The sequence below is a fragment of the Cupressus sempervirens genome, chromosome 2, assembly GCF_028749045.1.
Source record: "Cupressus sempervirens isolate cs-2001-9-10 chromosome 2, ASM2874904v1, whole genome shotgun sequence".
NCBI classification, from domain to species: Eukaryota; Viridiplantae; Streptophyta; class Pinopsida; order Cupressales; family Cupressaceae; genus Cupressus; species Cupressus sempervirens.
The window spans coordinates 799,599-823,174 of NC_143119.1; the positions used below are offsets into that span (position 1 = coordinate 799,599).

The 23,576-nt window shown below is 35.9% G+C and overlaps 1 protein-coding gene across 1 annotated transcript in view; it reads left to right on the forward strand.

Moving 5' to 3' along the window:
• The first annotated feature begins 7,770 nt into the window (after window positions 1-7,770).
• LOC149570776 (RAN GTPase-activating protein 2-like) overlaps window positions 7,771-23,576 on the forward strand; it is a 44,339-nt gene continuing 28,533 nt past the window's right edge. The window contains exon 1 of the mRNA XM_089812339.1: window positions 7,771-9,297. Within this exon, the coding sequence (XP_089668465.1) occupies window positions 7,840-9,240 (1,401 nt within the window). The 5' untranslated portion in view covers window positions 7,771-7,839 and the 3' untranslated portion in view covers window positions 9,241-9,297. The remainder of the gene's footprint in view (window positions 9,298-23,576) is intronic.

The following is a 23,576-nucleotide window of genomic DNA, read 5'->3' on the forward strand; positions in this document are numbered from 1 at the left end:
AGAAGGAATGCGTAAAAGAAAATCTACCTATTCTAACCTAAGGAGGTGATGCACCAAAAATAGAGTGTTCAAACCAATCTCTACCCATATATGCACTTTTGAACCATTGTGACACCAAAAGATATACACATCTAGACTTATTTTAATCAAACAGTTGCATGCAAATCAGAAAACCCAAATAAATGACACAAGGAAGAAGAGTATTCACTTATATATCATTCATAGGCTAAAAAAAAAGATACAGTCATGCAAGATTGTTAGTAGCCTTGTTTGGTTAGAAGGTTGAGATTACTATGATACACTATGACAATTAGAGTTGCATCAAGTTGTCTGAGAATCGAGTGTTTCATGATAGGTCTAAACATATAGAAACCAGATATCACTTCATCAGAGATTATGTACAACTGGGGGTTGTTCAGCTATAGTTCATACCTACGAAGGAGTAGGTATTAGACATTCTGACAAAGGTATTGGGGAAGGTGAAATTCATCTTCTTCAGAGATAAGTTGGGTGTCATGTAGAATAGCTTCCTCACTAAGAGGGAGTGTTAGTTTTAGGTAACTTTGATAGTTGTTTGTCCACATGTGATTAATTAGCAAATAATTATTTGTTAATTAATTAGCTCCTTCTAGAAGCCACTAGTAACCTATTGGTTAGGTTTCTTTAATTGAGAAGCAACTAGAAACTTCTTGGTTAGGAAGCAACTAGAAACTTCTTGGTTGAGTTGTCTTGATCAAGAAGCAACTAGAAACCTTTTGGTTTCGTAGTATAAAAGGGGGTCAAGGGAGGCATTTGGAGAAAAAAATAGTATAGAGAACAACAAGAGTTGTAGAATCATTTGCAGTGTTAGCAAATGAGTTGCAGTGTTAGAAAATGAGTTTGCAATGATAGCAAATAGTCTTGCAGTGTTAGCAATGAGTTTTCAGTGATAGAAAACAATCTTGTAGTGTTAGCAATGAGTTTACAGTGATAGCAAACAATCTTGCAATATTAGCAAGGGTACAATGATAGCGTTGGGGAAAAAAGTGGGAAATATCAGCAGCAAAAATTAGGAAGCTATTTAAATTCTGCCAGTGAGAGGCAATGAATTTTGTATCTCTTGATTTGCTGAAGTTAATACATTTTCCATATGCAGAACTGGTTTTCCCTTAGGGGTTTTTCTAGGGACAATTTGTCCAAACATATTGTGTTCTCTGTGTTCTGAATTTCTTTTCGTATTTTATTGGTGAAGTTGCAGTTGTGTTATTTTTTGATATTAGCTAGAATTTATTTTCAACACTTTAATAATCCTTTACAATAAGAGATTAATAGTCAATGACTGCAATAGTGCTAATTTTCACATAGAAATCTCTTGGGGTACCTTTGTTGGTCATACATAGATATATGAGACCTGAGCAAATTCCTCTAGAATAGAAAAATCCTCATAGGTTGCATCATAGGAAAATTTGTAGGTATGTATCTATCTCCTAGCAATTACTCGTTTATGTTCAATGTCAGAAAATGTCCACACCCTTAAGCTTTTGTGGATGCTCTTAGATATTCCAAAACAACTAAAATATGACTTCACGGTCCATTATCTAAATTTTAATTTTAATATTGTAAAACCATATGCTTAATTTTTGAGCCGATAGGCTATATGTGGGAATTCTTACACAAACATGATCATTCCATACGAATCTATAAACTCAGGGGACCTACACATGTCATCTTAGTCTTCACTGCATTCATCACACCTTAGTCTCCTCAATTTATCTGAATGTTGTTCTACCTCTATTTGTTACATTATAGAGCCACTTCCCTACCCTCCTCCTTCTCTTCCACGAAGGCTATAAGTAGTTGTGTTTATTTCTTACAACTCAACTTCTTCTTTTGCATTTTCTTTTACCCTTCATCTATCTACCTATCCTCTTTCATTCTTGAGCATTTATTGTTTAGTGTTAGTAACACCTTCAAGATGTCGATTTGAATAAATGTTCAAGACTCCAATTTATATTTGTCAAATGTATTCATTTGGGGTTTATAATGCCTTATCAACAATTTGATCTTGTTTTCATCTTGCAGTCATTTTGATCCACATATTTTCTATGCTTTGATGGAAATCATTACCTTATTCCAAAGTCAAGTGTTCTTTTCATTGCTTTGGATAACAACTTTAAGGAATTTTTTAGGAATGACAAATTTGTAGGAATGCGCCTATCTCCTCCTAGCAATTACCCATTTTTGTTCAATGTTAGAAGATGTCTAGGCCCCTAAACTTTTGTGGATGCTCTTAGATATTTCATCATTCTATCATTGTGCTGTCATTTTCTCATTTTGATTTTATTTCCCGAGCCAAAAATTTGTGTGTTGCTTCAGCAATATATGCGTTCTACAAGAGTTTAGCATACTCCATCAACGAAGGGTCCTAAAAGAGTTTAGGATTAGAATAGTAATTTGTGGGCAGATCATAGATATTTTCTTTGTAAATGCATATATATCAAGCTATTGCATTACAATGTATCAAGTTCTACAATCTGTGAAAATGCACACTACTTCTTTTTGTTTCTCAGCTTTTGCTAGGAGGGCAATAAGGTCCAAAGTGCAATATCATCTTCTTAGATTCTCAGAAGTTTTGAGTCTATTAAGAGAAAATGATTTACATTATTGTTTAGGTGGTCTTGTTTTATTTGCAAGATATCTGAGTATTCTATATTTAAACTTGATCAGCATTTGGGGATATTAACTTACATTCAAGTATCTATTGAATGCCATCTACCTTCTGGAGTGATTTTGATGTAACTCAATGAAGGAATATATCCTTTCAATTAGAGAGGCAACCTATGAAGAATATATGCAGTAGGTTAAGCAGAATGTGTCAAAATTTGGTTTGAAGGCTGAGAAATGTCCATCATTATTTTAATGAAATTAAATTCATTATTTCAATGTAATATTCTTGCTTCAAAATTTGTAGTTAATTGAACGATTAAAGAGAAATTTCTTGGAAGATTGATGGTAATATGTTTGAATCATGAAATGGGATATATGAAATTGCACAAGGATAAGTATTGAATTGATTTTAAATATTTGGTCTGGTTGATTCTACTTTTTGAGTTTGGGAGCCTTATGATTATCCATGCAAGGAAGTTGGAATTTTGGTACAATCGTATTTCAATGTGCTCTATGTAGAAAACAAACATAAAAATGTTAACTGAGGTTTGCAGTTCTAAAGGTTCTATGTTGATTTGACATGCTCATTAAATATTTTTAAATATTTTTTGTATATGAATAGCAATGAAGTGAATCATTGTCTTATTGGAATGGATTCAATTTGAAATTAATTAATGTGCCAAAATCTAGTGTTTCAAATATGTTTTGAATAACTGGCATTTAAATGAGATTGGAATTAACTAGTGAGAAGGTGAAGGGGATATCTTTTTAGCTTTTCAAACTATTTTTCTTTCAATTGGTTGCAACGTAATACCCTTGAAAAAATATTCTTGATCCTGGCCTTCTCCACTCTAACTTAAAAATATGTTATACATCATATTGACAATAACTGAATATATAGAGTTTACCAATGCTATAAAAAGGAATTCACAAAGTTGTCTAAATAAAGATGTCTAAAAATAGAATAGATTAAGATAACTAAAAATAAAGTGTAAATGACCATTAATCAAGGTTCTATGACAACTTGCTAAATATAAAAAGAACCTAGGATGCGATATTTTAATAACCCATATCTTTGGAGGCATATTTCATCGTACCAAAAAAAGACTGAAATGATGAGAATATAGTTGGAGATGTCAGTGTTGTCATTATGAGAATAAGAGTATGAGTGCAAATACATGTTAGTAACTATTACTTTTGATTTTTTGCCTGTGGCTTTGTTTTAGAAGTATTACCGGAGATAATATTTATTGTATTGATGTTGAAATATTTTGTTCAAAGAACTACTACTGGAAAATAAGGAAAAGGAAAAAATAGTGTCCTTGTGATTGACGATATAGGAACACCATATAAACAATTTGTTAAATGATGCGAGGTATCAGTCTTACTTTGAGTTAAACAATGCCCAAATAGATCCCTCTTTTGAGAGTAGGGCAATGATGAAAAGAAAATTACATTTTTGACAAGTTGCATGTCCTCATGCAGATTCTTAGAGCAGTGATGAAAAGAAAATAACTTCTTTGATAGGTTGCATGTCCTTGTTCAGATTCTATCACAAGAGACATGCATTGACCCCTCAAGACTGACATCTTAGCTAAAGTATTTATGGTTGCGAGTACCATGAGAAAAGTTTGTGGGCCTGTTTTCCACTTCCGACCGAAAATAAGCAAGTATGAATAAAACCTGTTTATCTTACAATAGTTTTTTGAAGATAAGAATTCAGTGAAATGTGAATGAAAAATGCAACATTGCTTGTGGTGTGTAAGAATTGTACATAGAAGGTATCACTATTATTTAAAATTTGTCATGTATATCTACATTTGTTTCATCGTGTGGTCACAATGGTATACTTCCAGTTAGAGATGGCCAATTTTGTGAATGGTATGCATAAATATTAGTACAAAGAAATGGACTGTATTTAACTACCCAAACATTGTTTCTATACTGTAATTACAAAAAGTTTGCAATTGTAATGATGGCGACACATTATATTTGTGATATCAGGTATCCAAGACAACATCAGTCACCCAAGTTGATTTTGATGCCATCAAAGTTTTGGATTGTGGCATTAATGTTGATATCAACTATTTTGGTGTTGAGAACCTCAGGATTAAAGCCTAGACAACAATTTAAACACACAAAAAAATAGCTTGATCTCAATTTAGCAACATTTTCTCTTAAATTTAGAGTTTTGTATTTTGCTAATGAAAATCAAGTTTGTGTCTATAGTAATGTATGAGTATGTATTTTTCTATGATGCAAAATATTTTTTAAAGAATAATAATTGATTTGCACTTGTTGATCTCCACTGTACAAGTGACTTGGTCAAGCATAATGTACTCACTAGATTCTCAACAAGAGGAACATAACAACACATCACTAGAGTACCAACAGAGAATAAATGTCACTGTGGTGTGTTCAACTTCAACTATTTGCCCTCACTCCCATTATTCACCTAAAGCAAATAAAATACTAATTATTATTTTCAAATTTATAATGTTAACGCCAATAATAGCTACTCTTCACTATTTTATGTTCCAATTTTTTGTTTATTGTATTTGAACAAATCTATTTAATGAATTAAAAATTGTTCTTATAACTTTGTATCTGTGGATATGTGTATTTTGGAGTGATTTCATCTTACCATTACCATATCCATATGAATCACAGTGTAACTAATAGGGTTGGCATACATTATTGTATGATAATTTTTATAGGATGATATGTCAAAGGAAATGACCTCTACATCTACCGCCCAAGGAGTGAGTACACATAATGTAAGTTATAGTTCATCCTTGTTTCAAAATTGTGCTTATAGCTCTATATTTAGGCCTCTGTGTATATAGCTCTATTTTTGAGATATTTTCTTATCCTACAAAAACACACTACTTGACCTCTTGTGAAGTAATTAGTCGGCTGAAATATTAACATGTGAATCCATAGAAACACATTAGTTACCATTGCCATTATTCTTAAAACAACTGAAATATGACTTCTTATGCACGATCCATAATTTGAATTTGATGTTGTGTATCGTAAAACTATATGCTTTATTTTTTATGCTCATCATATGGCAATTCCAACTCCAAGTCCGTAGCATTAGTTATATGCCCAACTAAATATAAACATCCCCACAGTTGGACACTCAAAGCTATTCATTCATTATCTTGCCATATCAACAAATCAATCACAAAAACCTTATGCCCACTATCATATACTTATCACTAGTGTCATGCAATCACAAGATTTCAAATCTAGATATATTACTTCTCTTTGGCACATAGCAATCCCAATTGTTTGTAGGCTAAAAGCCTAAAACCATAAACTAAGGATTTTGGCTTCCCAACCATCAAAATATGACTAGTAACACCCTCTTTGTTAGGGATGTTTCTGGGATGCTTCAGAAGTATGAATAAATGATTGGAGTTTGTTGTCTTTCGAATGTTAGGGGATGTCATTCTAACTCCAAGATGGATTTTTGCATGGAACACTGTTCTCAATAAATTTGTCCATATTAATGCTGCATTATACTTGGAAGGTATTTATTTTGATTGATATGATACTAGAAACAAAAATATTTTCTCCCTATACTAATCCAGACATAACCAATAAGATTTACACAACTAAATAAAGATTAATCTAGATTAAATATTGAGTATATCTGAGGGTATTGTTTTATGAAGTTAAGCTCTAAAAGCATAAATATATGAAAAACAAATGTTGCAAGAACTAGATTTATACAATCAATGCAACATGAAGGTGCCAACATCTGTGGGATTAGAAAAAAATCAACTCAATTCATAGTTTACCTTGGGTTGAGTTTGTTGATTTAGATCAGACGTGAGCTTGAGGACATGCCCTTCACATGTGAAAATTATCTGGCAATCAACAAAGCTCTACCTTATGGTTTGCCTCTACTTTCTCTGCCTCTTCTGATATCTGGTACTTGCCATATTAAAGAATGCCAAATACTTATGGATGATTGCCATTAATGTTGACTCTTGGAAAAATTGAAAATACCATCAAAGACTGTCAGCAAGGGCCCTATAACGATGTATGGAGATTTAGTACAGTTATAAAGGCAAAAGGCATAAGATTACAGGCCACCTGTCTATCTAAAGCAATAGCCACAACATTAGTATTGTTCACCAAATTGCATATGCCTAAACAAGTTTACAAAACTCCTTAAATCTATATGACCATTAGGGCATTTGAGCATAACAAACCCTCATGATGCTCTGCTTTGAAAATCAGTGCACTTAATACATATGCCCCACCACCATTTTATAAATAGTCCTCAAACTACTATTGTTGTTTTCCAACCTTACTCAACCCAAAACAAACAACTAACAGTTATAGTGGAAGGACACACCTTGTTGATTGATAACAATGCCTAGGAAAATACAATTATATATTATTATGTATTATTAGTTCATAAACTATAGCATTCAATGCACTTTTACTTTTTAATTTGTTTGTCTAATTAGAACACTTTATTATTCAATTACTTTTTGAGCTATAAAGTTCTCATATTTAATGTATTTAAAATAATTCAACATAATAAATTTATTGAAAATTTGAGTTGTTGTTTTGTGCTTACACTAGGGAGTGCAATTTTTTCCTTTATTTGTTTGTCCAATTAGAACAATTTATTATTCAATTACTTTTTGCAACTATAAAGTTTTATTATTATTATAATAGGTAATCGGCCAAAGTTTAGATTATTTATCATTCATTTTTATTATTATTGCTGAATTAATTATTATTATGTGTTGAGTAGATTTAAACCAAGACCTCCTCAATGAGAGGCTCCCAATTTACCAATGTGTTTTAGGCTCTTGCCTATTTTGCAACTATAAAGTTTTCATCTATATTAAATTTGAAATAATTTATAAAATGTATTTATTGGTTGTTGTTTTGTAGAGTTTTGATTATTTATATAAAAAATGTAACAAATTATTTTAGAGACTTTGTACATTTTATATTATCTTCTAGGCACTAGACTTGTTCGAATAAAAATATTCACTTGTGATCTTGCTCAATATAGAAAAAATAAAATAAAAGAAAAGAAAACTCTCGTTTTCCTCCGTCCCTTTAATTTCTTATATAAAGAGTTCCTGAGTCTGATTGTAGGGTTATTGAATTTTACGCTCCGGATCCCAGAAACAGAGCACTCTTGTTTTGACGAAGGGCATGGGCACTATGGAGAAGCTTACAAGCGGAGAAACTGTTTTTGAAATACCATCTGGATATGGGCATTACGAAATTCGTGACAAGAGCTGGGCCATACAGGCCTTCAGGCCATTGGAAGAAGAGCTCAGGAATTATTGTACCACAATACAGATTCCCCACCATCTTTTCCGAGTGGAGGCAGCTCTTGTTGCGAAAAGAGCTCTGATGGGTGTTCGGAAAACTTTAAGAGATGTGCGACTTTATCATTATCTCTCTGCAAAACCCTTGGATGAGGCCGTCGAGGTTATGTCAATATTTTCATCTGCTTTAGAAGGGTGCACGCTGAGATCCTTGAGTCTTGGAGTAGGGAAATTGGGAGAGAAGGGTTTTGAAGCTTTTGCACCACTCTTGAAATCTCAGAAAACGCTGGAACATTTGGAATTCGTTCAGAGCCACATTTCCGGAGAAGCTGCTAGAGCCATTTGTGAGCTGCTTCCATCTTTTGAAACGATTAAGAGTTTGCGTTTCTTGGGGAATAAGACAGGCGATGGTGCAGCACGGGCCATTTCAGAGCTTGTTAAGAAATGCATTGCTCTAGAGGATTTCGGTTTCACAGACACCCGCATAGGCATCGATGGTGCTATGGCTTTAGTGGAAGCTTTCGGGAGAGCCAGCAGGTTGAAAAGGCTCTGTTTAGAAGACAGCACGTTTGGGAAAGCAGGCGGGGTTGCTCTGAGCAAAGTCATCTCTGGGCATCTAGCTCTCACAGAAGTTTTTTTAGGCTATATGGATCTTCATGATAAAGGGGTGATTGCTATCGCCCGAAGCCTCAAGGATACAGCTCCATCTTTAAGCGTTTTCATCGTGTCAGGCAATCATATCACTTCAAAAGCAGCTCCAGCGCTAGCAGAATGCCTCGCTGTAAAGAATATGCTGACCGAGTTTTGTGCAAGGCACAATAAACTCAAGGATGTTGGGTCAATTGCAATATGCAAAGCCATTTCGGAAGGTCATGAGCAGCTCAAAGAACTTGATTTGATCTCAAATAAAATGACTAAGATTGGGGCTAAGGCTGCTGCGGAAGCTGTTGCAAACAAGCCTGATTTCATTCGGCTTTGTATTTTTGACAATTCCATTACTAAAAAAGGAATGGAGGCCGTCAAAGATGTGCTGAGAAAAGGTACCAAGGGCGAGCATGTACTTCACCCAAAGCAGGATTTAGACAACATGGATTTAATCGACGAGGATTCAGATATCATCATGGATGTGTTGTGTGAGGATGGAAAAAGGAGTCTCACGGACAGTGACACCGACTCAGAGAGTCTCGTTGACAGTGACACCCACGCAGAGAGTCTCGCTGACAGTGACATCAACTCAGATGAACTATCGGATGAAGGTCCTTATTACATGCACATACACTAGGACCATTTTGGACAATCTTAATCCCATGATGGGGTTGTTTAGTTTTAGAAACCGCAGGTAATTCCTCCATAGCTTTCCAGAGTTACACGTTCAACTTTAATCTGAATATGACTAGTTTTCTCTTATTTAGATTGTTTCACTCATGTTAGTAAAGATATATTTTATTTTGCTATCTTCTGTAATGATGATGGGTTTCTGAAAAAACAATCAAGAAGATTAATTTGGTTTCTGTGGTCTATCAAACTGTCAAGAGTTCTATGTGATTGTGACATATATGTTAATTTTAGAGGATTCGATGGTTTTTAAATTTAGTTTATGAGAGATCAGAAGTAACATTTTAAGGCATTTTAATGGTTATAGCTTTTAGAACTTCTTTGTCTTTAAAAGACAGTTTTTATGTAATAAAATGAGAGGCCCATTCACAAGCTTCTTCAGAATCAATTTTTATAAATTTAGTTTTGATGCAAACAGCAATCACCTCTCTGCCCAGCAACCTCAAATCTTAGAAATAAAATAAACAGAGTCTGTTCATTCTTAGATTGCAACAAGAAACAAAATTTAATTCATAACAATCTGCAGATAGACCATTTACATTCATAGCCTCTCAGGTCTTTCTTGCTACATAACATTTTATTATATTACTATACAAAATCTTCTCAAAATTCTCCCTCTATCTGAAAATGCAATTTTCCATGTCTTCACCTCCGTGCACAACGTCACACCAATTTTTTCACACTTATGTGTCCTCTTGCCTCGATTGGGGTGCTTCCCTTCTCCAAGCACAACCACACTGATATCTTCCCCTTCTATGTGCTGCCCCTTTTAAATATCTATGCAGCCCCATGCCTTCACTTGTCCCCTCATAAATGCTCCGTATTTCTCTCATGTGTGGCAACCTTTATTGTGATGTTCCCTTCGGAACTTTTACCTGGTTTACCCTAAAACTCCTATGTAGGGTTTGGACTGCACTTGGAAATTCAATTCACTTAAGTCTCTGTAATGGGCCACTTGTGCAATCTCTTAGGGTTTTGAGTTTTTGACTAGTTTCAATTGCAGAGACTCTTTCTAACTATATCTTAATAGGATTATCTTTCTAACTATATCCTAAGTTGCACGGGTACCTCCCCCCCCCTCCAGACCACGTACTGGTTCGAACCGGTTCGTGGTTCTGGTCCGGTTCGACCTGGGTTCGTTTTTGGAGGCCTGGTTCGATCTGGTTCGAACCCAAGAGAACCACATATAAAATTTCAGACCAGGGTTCGAACTCAGGAGAACCACATATAAATTTTCCACATTACAGCATATTTTAATTTAATTTATGTTGATACATCTTGGGTCTCGGTTGGTAGGCATTACAATGCCACTTTTTAGTGTTGAGTAATCCCTAGCTGTAAAACACTTTCTATTTGAATCAAAATGCTACTAAATTTGAGACACCCACAAGAGAAGATGCTCAACATGTGGCGACCACCATGACCAATTTCGAGGAATTTCAGAGCCTATTTGAGTAGCAATATGAATTTTTCAAACACTAAACAATAAACAACGTTTTATTGGGAAATGTTGCCCTGCAGAAGAAAGTTACGGTCACATGAATATGGTCAGGTAGGGCAGCTACTTACCACATTGTCTATCACTGTTTGGCTGATTATTTCTCCTCTAGGTATATTAAAAATTGTATTAAAGAATATTGAATCTGGGACGTTAGACTGTGTTATCCAAAGGCCTCCATGAATGGTCTTTTTCCAATTTACTGTTGTTGATCAGTGCTTGGGAGAATGTGCCCAAAGAGATTGAAGAATATTCAGCTGGTCAAAGGGATTTACCTTCTGCAAGCTAGATCTAATTAGTTTTTAATCACGTTCAATCGATTATGTTAATCATAATAAGAGTTTGGTAAATAAATTTATGAAAAGAAGAAATTTTTATTAAAACTTACTGTTGATCTGCATAAACTAATCAGATACAATTATGAATTTTTTAAATGAAAGGGAAGAGATCTAGTCGCTAGGGGTTCCAATGATCGCTGTGGTTTGCTACTATATTGTTTATGCTGTTTTAAAGTTTTTTGTTGTTCAAATGTGTTTATGCTACTATGCTACATTCTAATTCTAACTCATGCTTCGTATATATATATATATATATATATATATATATATATATATATATATATATATATATATATATATATATATATATATATATATATATATATAAAATAAAATTTTTTTTACATGTTTTTGTACTAACGAACCCAAACGAACCCAAACCCCTTTTCAAAATTTTGTCGAACCAGCGAACCGGTTCTCGAACCCGAACCCGGAACCAAACCGCGAACCGGCAACTTAGACTATATCTTAATAGGATTATACTCCATGCTTTAGTTTTAGTTTGTCATAAATGTCTGTCTGACACATGTTTTGCAAATGTATATGAGCAATATCTTTATTTTATGAATTTGCATTGAAAATGATAAATCATTGTAAATATCTGCTATCCTGATGCTAATCTGCAATGGTTATATTGTTGAACAATAATTTTTATGTGAATCTCCAGTTGATGATAGAGAACTCCCTATATGGTGGTGATGGTCCTTAATCAACAAGTATCATTTATATAAACATACATTCTAACTGCCTTCTGCAATACGATCCATGATATCATAGATATTAATGTGCATCCATTACTGAGACCTGCAAACAACTTAAGAGTCACTATCAAATGTATTTTAACTATGATGGCTATTATATCGATCTAAAAATTTATGTTAAATGCCAGACTTTGACTTAGTTGAGGACTGGATATGAACCTGATCTGTAAGCTGTAATGCTGCCTCTAATGTCTGTGATGATCCAATTTCTTGTCTCAAGGAAGGCTTGACAGCCAATCTGGAAATCTTATCACTTTCTGTGATTAGTACTTTATGACCATGCATTGGACGTATGGGAGGGTATACCTCAATTGGGTTGCTATTCCTACTATGATTTTTATGATAGTGAATTCTTATGGATCTGTTTCTGTTTTATATTGCTGAATGTATGCATTTGAGTCTTATGTGGCTGCTGCTCCATCTTGATCGATACAAATATGGGTATGAAGTAAAATAAGAAATGTTCGATGGTCATGATCGGAATGACATTGATCCCCTCAAATAGATTATGAATTGAATGGTTGCATCTTTCTTGGGAATGGATACATCATTGTCTGTTGCAAATAAAAGAGGAGTAATTGAGAGGGGAGGGGTGAATTAGTTACTACAAAAATAATTCCAAATCCCTTAGATGTCAATACGAACTTCTCATTTAGCAAAAACCTTGCTTTTCTTGGTTAGAACTAGATATGCACTGTAACTTGGTTAACAAAGCAAATATAATATATTAATATGTTTTAACCTTTAGTAACTTAGTTGCAGAAATATAAAGCATTCAGCAAATAACATGAACACATGAGAAACCAAGATTTTTGGGAAAACTGCCAATGCAACTAGTTACAACTTTTCACTCTTATGAGGTGAGCCCTATTAAGAACCAACCCTGTTAAAGGTTACAAAACACATGGTTAAGTGTGACCCTGACAAAGGATTTGAATCACCCTGTTAGGAGTGGCCTTGTTAGAGGTCTTTAGACACTTCAATCTAGAAATGCCAACTTGTTAGAGGATTTACAAAATGACTGTGAAGCCAACTCTATTAAGAGATTTCTTCACCGCTACAATTGTTAGAGAGTAGAAGCAATTGACTTTGCAGATTCAGATCACTGTTTTGGTTTATCCTCTTGATCCTCCTTGATCAGAATATTTTTGCAGCTCCTTGGATGTTCTGTCTTTAATCAGATATCCTTCTTATTTCGCATTTTTTTCATTCTTCTTATTCCACATCTTTGATCCACAGCTTGACCTTTCATATATATGAAACCCAATGTCAAGTCGGCTTGAATGCCCTTTCAAACAAATATTTAACATCCACTAGGTTGGCTTTTATTAATCATTAAATTAACAAGAGTAACCTACTGGCAGTCGTATAACAATGAAAATGAGTCACTCGGTTAACACTGAATTCCTTTGGTAACCGACTTGACTCGGTTAATACTAGCATCCTTCATTGACCGACCTAACTCGGTTTACACTGGTTGTCTTTGATGGCCAACTGAACTTGGTTCCTTCTGAATTCAGCTCGGCTGATACTGGAGTCTTTTATAGTGCTTGACTGAGCTCATTTAACACTAATTGTGCTCGGTTAGAGTGTGACATTTGTGTAACATCAATGACAATATACAATTGAATAATTGATTTCAACAATTTTTGTCTCCTAATCATACCTTCCATATGATAACTTGTTATCTATATAATTATTAATCGATGTTTGTATATTACTGATTATAATCACTGTGCTAACCATACATCGAAAAATTAATTGAATGGCTGGTTAGTTCGCTGATTACATTCATTTCTTTGGCAGCAGAAATAGATATCTGCTGGGTTGACTGGATACTTAGTCTTCCATTAATGAATTTTAGTGAATATAATTGTAGCCGAAATTGTATTGCTGAAGGAATTTAGTTCTGAAGTAATGTATTTATTTGCTATTTGACTATATCTCTTGTTTCAATAGAACAATGTGATGGAGCCCAAATTTGGGCAAATCAGAGCTTCCATTCAAGTGTTTTCTCCCATTATTTTCCTAAAATTTGCCTAAGGTTCTGCAACGTAGTGATACACTTATTCAGCTATATCACAATTTTATTCGGAACTTGAAACAAAGATATTGATCCTACTGGCCTTTATTTGTGAAGTAATGTTGAAGATATACTAGTCTATTGGATATGAGGCATTCAAAAAGATGAAGATTTATTGTCATTAAATCTAAATAAGAAGTGAATCATTACCATTAATATTAAAGTTAAGATATGAATTTTGAAGAACCAGTGAGACATAAGTTCAGCATGGAATAACATTGACATGGAATAAACAATACAATTTGAAGAAGTATGCAAGCAACAGAGAGGATCATAATCACAAGGCCTCATAAATAATCAGCATTGGGAATGTTAAGTAATTGCAGAATGAAACATGGAGATATAGATGGTTATCATGGCTCAGATTGAACTCCCAATCGTTCCTGTGCTTCATCAGCTTTGAAAGTAGTGGGAATTTATCTTTTTCGAAAACAAGCTCTGAGTTGCGGTAATACTGATTGGCCTTTGGAGTCCGCTTTCTCTTGTCTGCTATATCACCTGTAGCTGGATTATGTTCAGCAAGAGCTAAACCCAACTGTAGACACGGCCTCAGATTTTGTAGACAAATAACGCACATCACTCGGCATACACAGATACAAAGAGAGTTTGGAATAATAAAAATCATTGCAAAACTAGAATGGTTGGGAGCATACAGATCACAGTTGTCTGGAATTTTTGTCATCCATTATTATTGCCCATGTGAGTCCTTTGGAGGCTGGCGTTAAACTTTTGGATGGACTGATCAGAGTCTGAGCCTTCGAGTCTCTGTGATCAGTGCCCAGGTCCAAATGATACATCCGCCAAAGACAGTGTTCTAATGGAGGTGAAAGTATCTTGAATCTCTATATGTCCACTTTATATATGCCACTTGATATGTTTTTGGAAGAACCCGACAAATGACTATGAGAAGAAGGATTTCCCTTTTAATGGAGACAGATCATCAAAAAATGATGACCAGTTTGAAAATCGACTCCCAAAACAGCATCAATAATAGTGATTGTGAAGCGCCGTAAATATGCAGAAAATGGCATATTTTTTGGGATATCTAATAACGTTTTGTGTTCCTTGGAGGTTTGGAGAAGCCCATACAAAGGAAACCCAAGATTGATTGATGAAGTCAAGCAGTGAAACACTGAACGCTGACCTATCTTGCCATCAAACCAATTATGAAGGAACAAATCGAATTCTATCCACTCCATCTTCATCAGCAAGACATTGTATTTGTGGGGAGAGATTCAGTTCATTGTTCTTTCCCGATGAAAAATATACAAAGGCTCAATAATGAAAAAGTTCCACTTTCTAAATTATTTCTAAAAACTATGATCTCCCCTTAGAATTCACAGCAATCCTAAGCCGTCGGAAATTAGAGTCCCTGATTATATCAAACAATTATGTACAAGATAATTAGTTTTTTGTTTTGAAGAGTTATGATGGCTGGAAAGCCACCGTATAACATTTTATTCATTTATAAATATGAGATGTAAAACTAAGAGGGGACAACTCATATATACTTTCCAAAATTTTGCATACTTCATATGCACTTTCGATATAGTATTCTTTCAACTGGCGAAGATGGAATGTTGAACTAAGCTCATGGGTGTTGGATTATTGAATAGTTTTTTTAATGTGTTTCTAGAATCAAACTTCATTGGATGGATCATCTGTAATGAGTGTCTCCAGTGCAATCTTACTTCCGGCATGATCAGTAAGAAATATTTATTTTATTATATTTGCATGAAACTTTAGAGTTGAAATATTATGTTTCGTCCTTCATAATTATTTTTAAAATTCTATAAATAATTTATATGATAGATAAGTGGACAGGATCAATTATAACATTTTAATATTAGAATAGAGTAAAAACTGATTACATCAGGTTCATCATGAACTGCTCAGCATAAGCTATCAAAATATCATACTTTTAAGACTACCATATCACTACTAAACATGACTTACAGGGTAGTCAGCCCATTTGTTTCACTTTAATACACATCAAAACAGTATGAGAATTAAACTGAATATTCAAAAAGATTTACATATTGCTGACATATTTCTGCTGATCAAAAGCTGTACATATTGCTGATTATCAAACTTAAACATGCTATTGGTTTTTATTTGGGCTCCATCCATCATTAGAATCCAGAGCTTGTAGAAAAGCCGCATCAAACAATTCATCATTCCATCCTGCAATCTGGGTGTTAGTGGAAATGTGCAGATTCTCTTTCATTCTTTCAATTTGTTTTATGTCATTCAAGTTCATCATGTCCTTGAATTGATCAAGGTATTTGAAGGCGTTGACCTCGTCTTTATGAATAAGTAACATACCATCCCTGACCAGTGTCATAAAGTGAACCATAGAGATTTCCAAAGAGAGTGAAACCTAAGACATAATGGAAAAATGTGTGAGTTTACGAGTAAACTCAGTAAGTACTCTATCCTTCTGCTGAAAAACCTCTTCATTTCTCGCTTTCCAAAGGGACCATAAAATTTCACATGTAAGAATAGACCAAAAAGAATTAAGCTTAGAGTCAAAAGATTCAACATATCTAGCTAAAATTTCACTCGAAGATAGACCTAGCTTTGAGCTTCATAGGATAGGATTGCCCAAAAAGATTGACCATATCATAACAACAAAATCACATTGAAAGAAAACATGTTCAAAAGAGTCAACCGCATCAAAAACTTTACAACAGCCAAAGGTAAGACCTAAAGGCTCCAAATTAGATCCTAAAGCAAGTTTTTTTGAGCAACAAAAGCCATTTATAAACAAACTGTTTTGGGTTCCACTTTTTTTTTTTTTTAGATTGCAGGAATCGGTGCAACATGGCCCCCCTATAAACTGCAGTGCGCCTGGTAAACTTTTTAACGTGACCGGTAGCGCTGGCACAACACGACCACCGGTACCACGAGGACGGGGGAGACTAGAACCCGTGACCAATCCCCTGCAACAGGGAAGATTTAGCCAACCGAGCTAGGGCCCCCGCCCTAAGTTTTGGGTTCCACTTTTGATGACTGCCACAAGTATTGAAAAAAGAAAGACCATTCATAAAAGGGAGAACACAAGCCCCACCCTTGGATCACTCTTTGAAATTTTTTAGGATCAAACACAAGCATAGTGTATAACTGCTTTACTGTTACTTCTTTAAGCACTATTCCATCTTTCCACAACAGGTGTGTGAAAAAACTGTCCGAGTCAATGGCCTTGGAGAAGTTACATGTACCAAGTCCCTTGCAAATTAATGTATATGTTTTTTTCTGAGTTTGTGGGATACCATATCTAGCTCTAAGTCCATCTGTAATGTCTTCGATTTTGGCCAGTTTGTGTGGTTGATAAAGTTAGCGCATTATGGCGACCCTCGTGAGCTGACAGGGCGTTTTGGGGTCTTAGTTATGGATTTACTATTTTTAGTAGTTGCTATTTTTGGTAGTGCAGTGGGTGGCAGTGCAGTTGGTCGTCACCTGCGACTAATCAGGTTATAATTGCATGAGCTCTGATTTATTTATTATTCATTGAGTTGCATTATTATAATAATGACTTTAAGAGATATTTTCAAAAAAGCAAGTTGGAAAGTTTCTAGTGTTGAGTTCTTTTTGGAAACTTCCACATTTTTTAAAGTGGAGTTTTATGGAAACTTTTGCCAATGAAAGCTTATAAATGAGAGCTCATTTCATTGGGAAAGACACGCTTGATTATATATTTGTTTATTGCGCCTTTGTGGCTTTCTCTTGAGTTCTGAAGTTTGTGCCCTTGCTGTTGTATAAGGGTTTCCGAGTTCTGAAGATTGTTTGAAGTCACTGCCGATGTATAGTGATTTCAATATATTCAGGCTATTCATTTATTCTCCCTTACTGTAATAGTTTGTGGCTGGGAGTTATTGTGTGGCAGAGAAGTATTATTTGCTGAATTGTAGAGAAAATTAAAGGAGTTCTTCATACTGAGTGATAGCAATTGTGAATTCAAAGTGCTTGAGGGACTGTTGTTTTGCTTTCATTGGAGGTGTTGAATATTCAAACTGCATTTCCAATCAATACCAGGCTAGGTGGATATACCTGTGACACCTGAGATCTCAATCTCTGAAAAATGCAAGGGAATAGGCAGCGTTTGACATTTCTAAGGATCACAGATTAAATGTTGGTTGCTGTAGCATCAAATTGGGGCATTTGGATAGCAGATCAATCAATTTGAGATAGGATGGCTGTGTGCAAGCTAGTGTCTAGATTGGACTGAGGTTTCAAGATTGGCTGCGTGGGAGGTCAGACCAAGTCGTGAGAGGTAGTTGGACTCTTATAAATGATATAATTGTTTGGGAAAAGTTCAATTACATTATGTTTTTTCGGAGTAGGACTCTTGACATTGTACACAAGTTTTACTTGCCAAGCATTTAACAAAATGCCCAACACCCGGGTAGTGTGAAGAATGGGGTTTAATTTTTGCTATAACCAAGTAAGGGCTTTTACAGTGGTATTAGAGCAGTTTCCTCCCATCCCGTGGGATAGAGAAATATTTTTTATTTCAAATCTATTGTTGTTTGCAGAGTGACCAACATTTTAGCTTTTTCCAGCGATGGATAGATATTGGAGGCCTAGTAGTTCCGAGAGCTAGTGGAGTAGTGAGGAAGATAGCAGGAAATTAAATACCTTGAGGGAGAGTATGGAGAAACTTAAGCTTCATTAGCAGAGGTTGGCAGATAGTGTGTCAAATCTAGAGACAACTGAGAGCGTTGCGAGGTACATGGTTTTCGCCTTTAGAAGGTCAGTAAGAAGGAGGCTTGAGTTATCTCCAAAAAGTGTCCATGATGCAGATGTACCTGTGTAGTATGACACCTGCTAGTCCTATCCACACTATTGATGATGAACTTATTTCACAGGGACATGTGTTAGCGGCAGTGGAGGATAGTGGCACTGAGCTTCAACAAGTTGAGGTTCCCAGAGCTATTGCTGTAGTTAGTGTAGAGACAGTTGATGCTGTTGTTACTACTAATACTTCACACTCTCTGGAGGAGGGGATTATTATTGGAGATTTGTATGTGAGCTGTCATAGTGTTGCTCCGGTGCACGAGGCAATTGCTTCCTCATGTGGGCTGATGCATGTATGGAGTCACCCAGCTATGATGTTGGTGATTTGGATGTTACAACGGAGTCAGTAGATGTGGGTTCATGCTCTAGCATTATTGATTCACAACCTGGCGTAGAGTCATGTGTGCAGTCAGGTGACGACAGTTGAGGCTCTGTCAAGTGGTGGGGATGTAGATAGTATAGACACCTTTGATGATTTTTTTGATGATGCTATGAGATGTACTGGGTATGACACCCCTTGTCAGATATTGGATGATGACTCTGAGGAATTTTTGGATGGGTCTGAGGATCTTACTATTGAGGTGGAAGTTGAGACATGCGAGGAGATTGATACTGCGAGGGCTTCCATTTCTTCGGATGAGGAGTTTGTTGAGGTACATAGTAGTTGTATCTCAAATATAGAGTTGTGCGAGGACGATAGCACACGTATGAGCGATCTTGTGGTGGGCAGTTCAGATTTAGTTTCCTATCATAGTGCAGTTAGTGAAACAAAGAGCTTGCATAAGAGTTAGGGGTTATAGAGGTATCATATGATTTGTCAGCTGAAGGTGAGTGATAGTGACATTTCTTCAGCTCTTGAGCATTATGATGCTACTTACCTTTGGTTGGGGTGCTCCTGTGTCAGATGAGCACGATGATTGTAGTCTTTCCCTAGTAGAGGTTCATGCACTTCGAGAGGTTGTCAGGATCTTGAAGCATAGTTACTCTCAGTTAGTTGCTAACCAAGATTACCTTTTGGAGTAGGGTAGCACCTATCATGAGACATTGTTAGAGAAAGAGGAGGAGGTGGTGGAGCTCACCGAAGCTCGCGAGGTGACTGTGGACTCTCTTCAGTGTACTCAGTGGGCTCTTTAAGAGTCACAGTCACGATTGGATGAGGTGACCGTGGAGTTGGAGCATGTTTGAACCACACCAGTCCTAGATCCAGTTTAGTTGCATATTGTGGTTGGTGGTGAGTTTACTTCCATGGTTGGGGATGATGGACGTGATGATGTGGCCGATGCATCTGTCCAGGATATTTGGTGCAATAGGTACAAATGAGGTTAGAGTATTGTTGGAGTTGGGCCCTCATGTTGATTTGCTTTCTTCTGCTAGAAGCAAATCTATTTCTTCATCTCATACAACTGATAGTATTGGACAGTTGACAGTGCCACATTTTCAGAAGGATCAACTATGGGTTGCAGGGGAGCAGGTGGATGCTTCCACATATAATTTCTATTGCACAGAGTCCTTAATGGAGTATCTATTGGAGAGTTTGGATGTGAGGGAGAATTCATACAGTGTCTGAGAATACTCTCATCCGAGGCTCTCATGCTATTCAGAGGTTGGTGGCAAAGATTGTAGAGACTTTGTCTACTATGCTTCCCCACAGGGATTTTGAGGTTGGATTTGCTGAGAGGGTTGCCCACGATCCTACCCGACCAATAGTTCGAAGTAGCCATCTTTTGATTCCTAGTTTGATGATGATGATCTCTTGACAGAGATTGAGAGTTTTTATCAGCATTACATTGTGAGGAGTGCTTATCATTTTTCTTTTGACATACAGGTAGAGGATTTGGTTTTATGTCAGTGTGGGTTGGCTCCAGTTTGATACCATCCATTATGGGATGGGTTAGCACCTTCTTTTGCAGATGGGATTGACAGCTGCTTGCAGTATCTATACACTCCAAACATTTTGGCAGAGGTTGGAGTTGGTGATTCAGGTACTTGTGGCTGTTACAATCTCCACAGTGCAGTTGGGTGTGATTATCAGTTTGATGGGAACTTGGGTGTGGATAGGGTTGTTATTTTAGTTGTGTTGAGTTCCGATAGGTTGTTGCCTTCATTAGCCCCTTAGTTCAGTTTTCAGATGATTCTGATGTTGATGTTCGTTATTTGGGTGTTAGTGCTACAGGAGTTGCTTGTACACAATAGGGATAGTACGCAGTTCTACCTTTGGGATCTAGGTGGATTGTGTGTTTATTTTGCTTTTGGATTGCTTGGGGACAAGCAATCTTAGGGAGGGAGGTCTGCAATGTTCCCATTTTTGTCCAGTTTGTGTGGTTGATAGAGTTAGCTCATCATGGCGACCCTCGTGAGCTGACAGGGCGTTTTGGGGGTCTTAGCTATGGATTTACTATTTTTAGTAAGTCTATTTTTAGTAGTTGCTATTTTTGGCATTGCAATGGGTGGCTTGGCAGGTGGTGGTCACTTGCTGTTAATCAGGTTATAATTGCATGAGCTCTGATTTTTTTATTATTCATTGAGTTGCATTATTATTATAATAATGACTTTAACAGATATTTCCAAAAAAGCAAGTTGGAAAGTTTCTAGTGTTGAGTTCTTTTTGGAAACTTCCATGTTTTCTTAAGTGGAGTTTTATGGAAACTTTTGCCAACGAAAGCTTATAAATGAGAGCTCGTTTCATTGGGAAAGACACGCTTGATTATATATTTGATTATTGTGCCTTCGTGGCTTTCTCCTGTATTCTGAAGTTTGTGCTCGTGCTGTTGTATAAGAGTTTTTGAGTTCTTAATATTGTTTGAGGTCATTGCTGATGTATAGCGATTTCAATATATTCAGGCAATTCATTTATTCTCCCTTACTGTAATAGTCTATGGCTGGGAATTATTGTGTGGCAAAGAAGTATTACTGGCGGAGTTGTAGAGAAAATTAAAGGAGTTCTTCCTTTATACTGAGTGACGACAATTGTGAATTCGAATTGCTTGAGGGACTATTGTTTTGCTTTCATTGGAGGCATATTCAAACTGCATTTCCAATCAATAACAGGCTGGGTGGATATACTTGTGACACCTACAATCTCAATCTCTGAAAAACACAAGGACATTGGAGGTAACATTTGACATTTCTAAGGGTCACAGCTTAAATACTGGTTTCTGTAGCATCGAATTGGGGTATTTGGATAGCAGATTGATAAGTCTGAGATAGGATGGTTGTGTGCAAGCTACTGTGACATTAGACTGGATTGAGGTTTCAAGATTGGCTGTGTGGGAGATCAGACCAAGTTGTGAGAGGTATTTGGACTCATATATAATGAACGACAGCCACTGGGAGTTGTGTAAAGCTGAATTCATTACAGCAGAAGGGAATTATGTATTCCTATGGTTTGCAAATGGTGGAGGCAGCTGCAAATGGTTATTAGAGGGAGGGCTGCATCATTATCTTCATTACAGGTTCCAATTACTGTTTAGAGTTGTATTTAGATTATTGGCAAGGTTGTTCATCATCTCAAAATTAATAAATTGACAAAACTAGTAATTTGTTCCATTAGTGAGTAAAATTCTGGAAATTTAGTGAGCTGTAATATTTGATGAATTTCCTTTGGAGTGAGTTGCTTGTTATTTCAAAACTATATGTTTGTCGCAAATCTCAAAGTTTGGATTATTTTGAAATCTTATAAATGATATAATTGTTTGGGAATAGTTCAATTACATTATGTTCTTTCGAAGTTGTACTCTTGACATTGTATACAAGTTTTACTTGCCAAACGCATAACAAAATGCCCAACACCCAGGTAGTGTGAAGAATGGGTTTGATTTTTGCTATAACCAGGTGAGGATTTTTACATTATCTTGAGTACCCAACCGATTATCAATCACTAAGTTACTAATTAATGAAAGTCCTAACACATTCCAGTGTTTTGTTGAGCAACTTTGTGTAAGTGCCAGAGGTTTTCCATTTATATACACCCCCCACCATATTGATCTATCTGTGACAACATAAGATGGGGAAGAGCCAACATCACCTCTAATTGGTAAGAGAATCCTTGAATGGGTCCAAGCGTTGCAGAGGGTTGTAAAAACATTAGAACCAAATACCCTGATCTTGAAATCACCAAAAAACAAATCACAAGATGGAATGTTCATCCAACTTTTACCTTTGGAAATGATAGAGCATTGAATGTTATTTCTGATAAGAACTTTCCAAGGTTCATTTACCATAAATGGCCTTAAGAATCCACTTAGAGGCAAGAGGAATAACATGATTTTTTAGATTCTTCAAACCCAAACCACCAAATTGCTTGGGTTTACAACACCACTGCCAATTCACACAGTGTCTCTTTTTATTTCCTATTGCATCAGACCACAGGATATCTCTCAATTTTTTTTCAATTTTGTCCTGTTGATTAGTCATTATCCAAGTAGAAGCAAAGTAAAGATGATGTGATGCCAAAACTCCCTACACAACTTGTACTCTTCCCGCTAAAGAAAGATAGTGAGTCTGTCATTTAACATGTTTCTCTTGATTTTTATCAAAGAACCACTCCTACATGGCTTTAGTAGAAGGATTAACAACAAAAGGGATACCGAGGTATCTGACAATCTCATTAGGGCCTTTCCATTGCCAAGATATCGACTAAACCCAATTGGGAGGAGAGTCAGACCAACCTAAAACTAAAGATTTATTAGCATCTATTTTGGCACCTGAGGCTAAACAAAAGAACTCAAGTCTATCCAAGGTGTTACGAAAATTCAGTTCCTCAAGTTCCAAGAACAAAGAAGTATCATCGGCAAATTCAAAACTAAG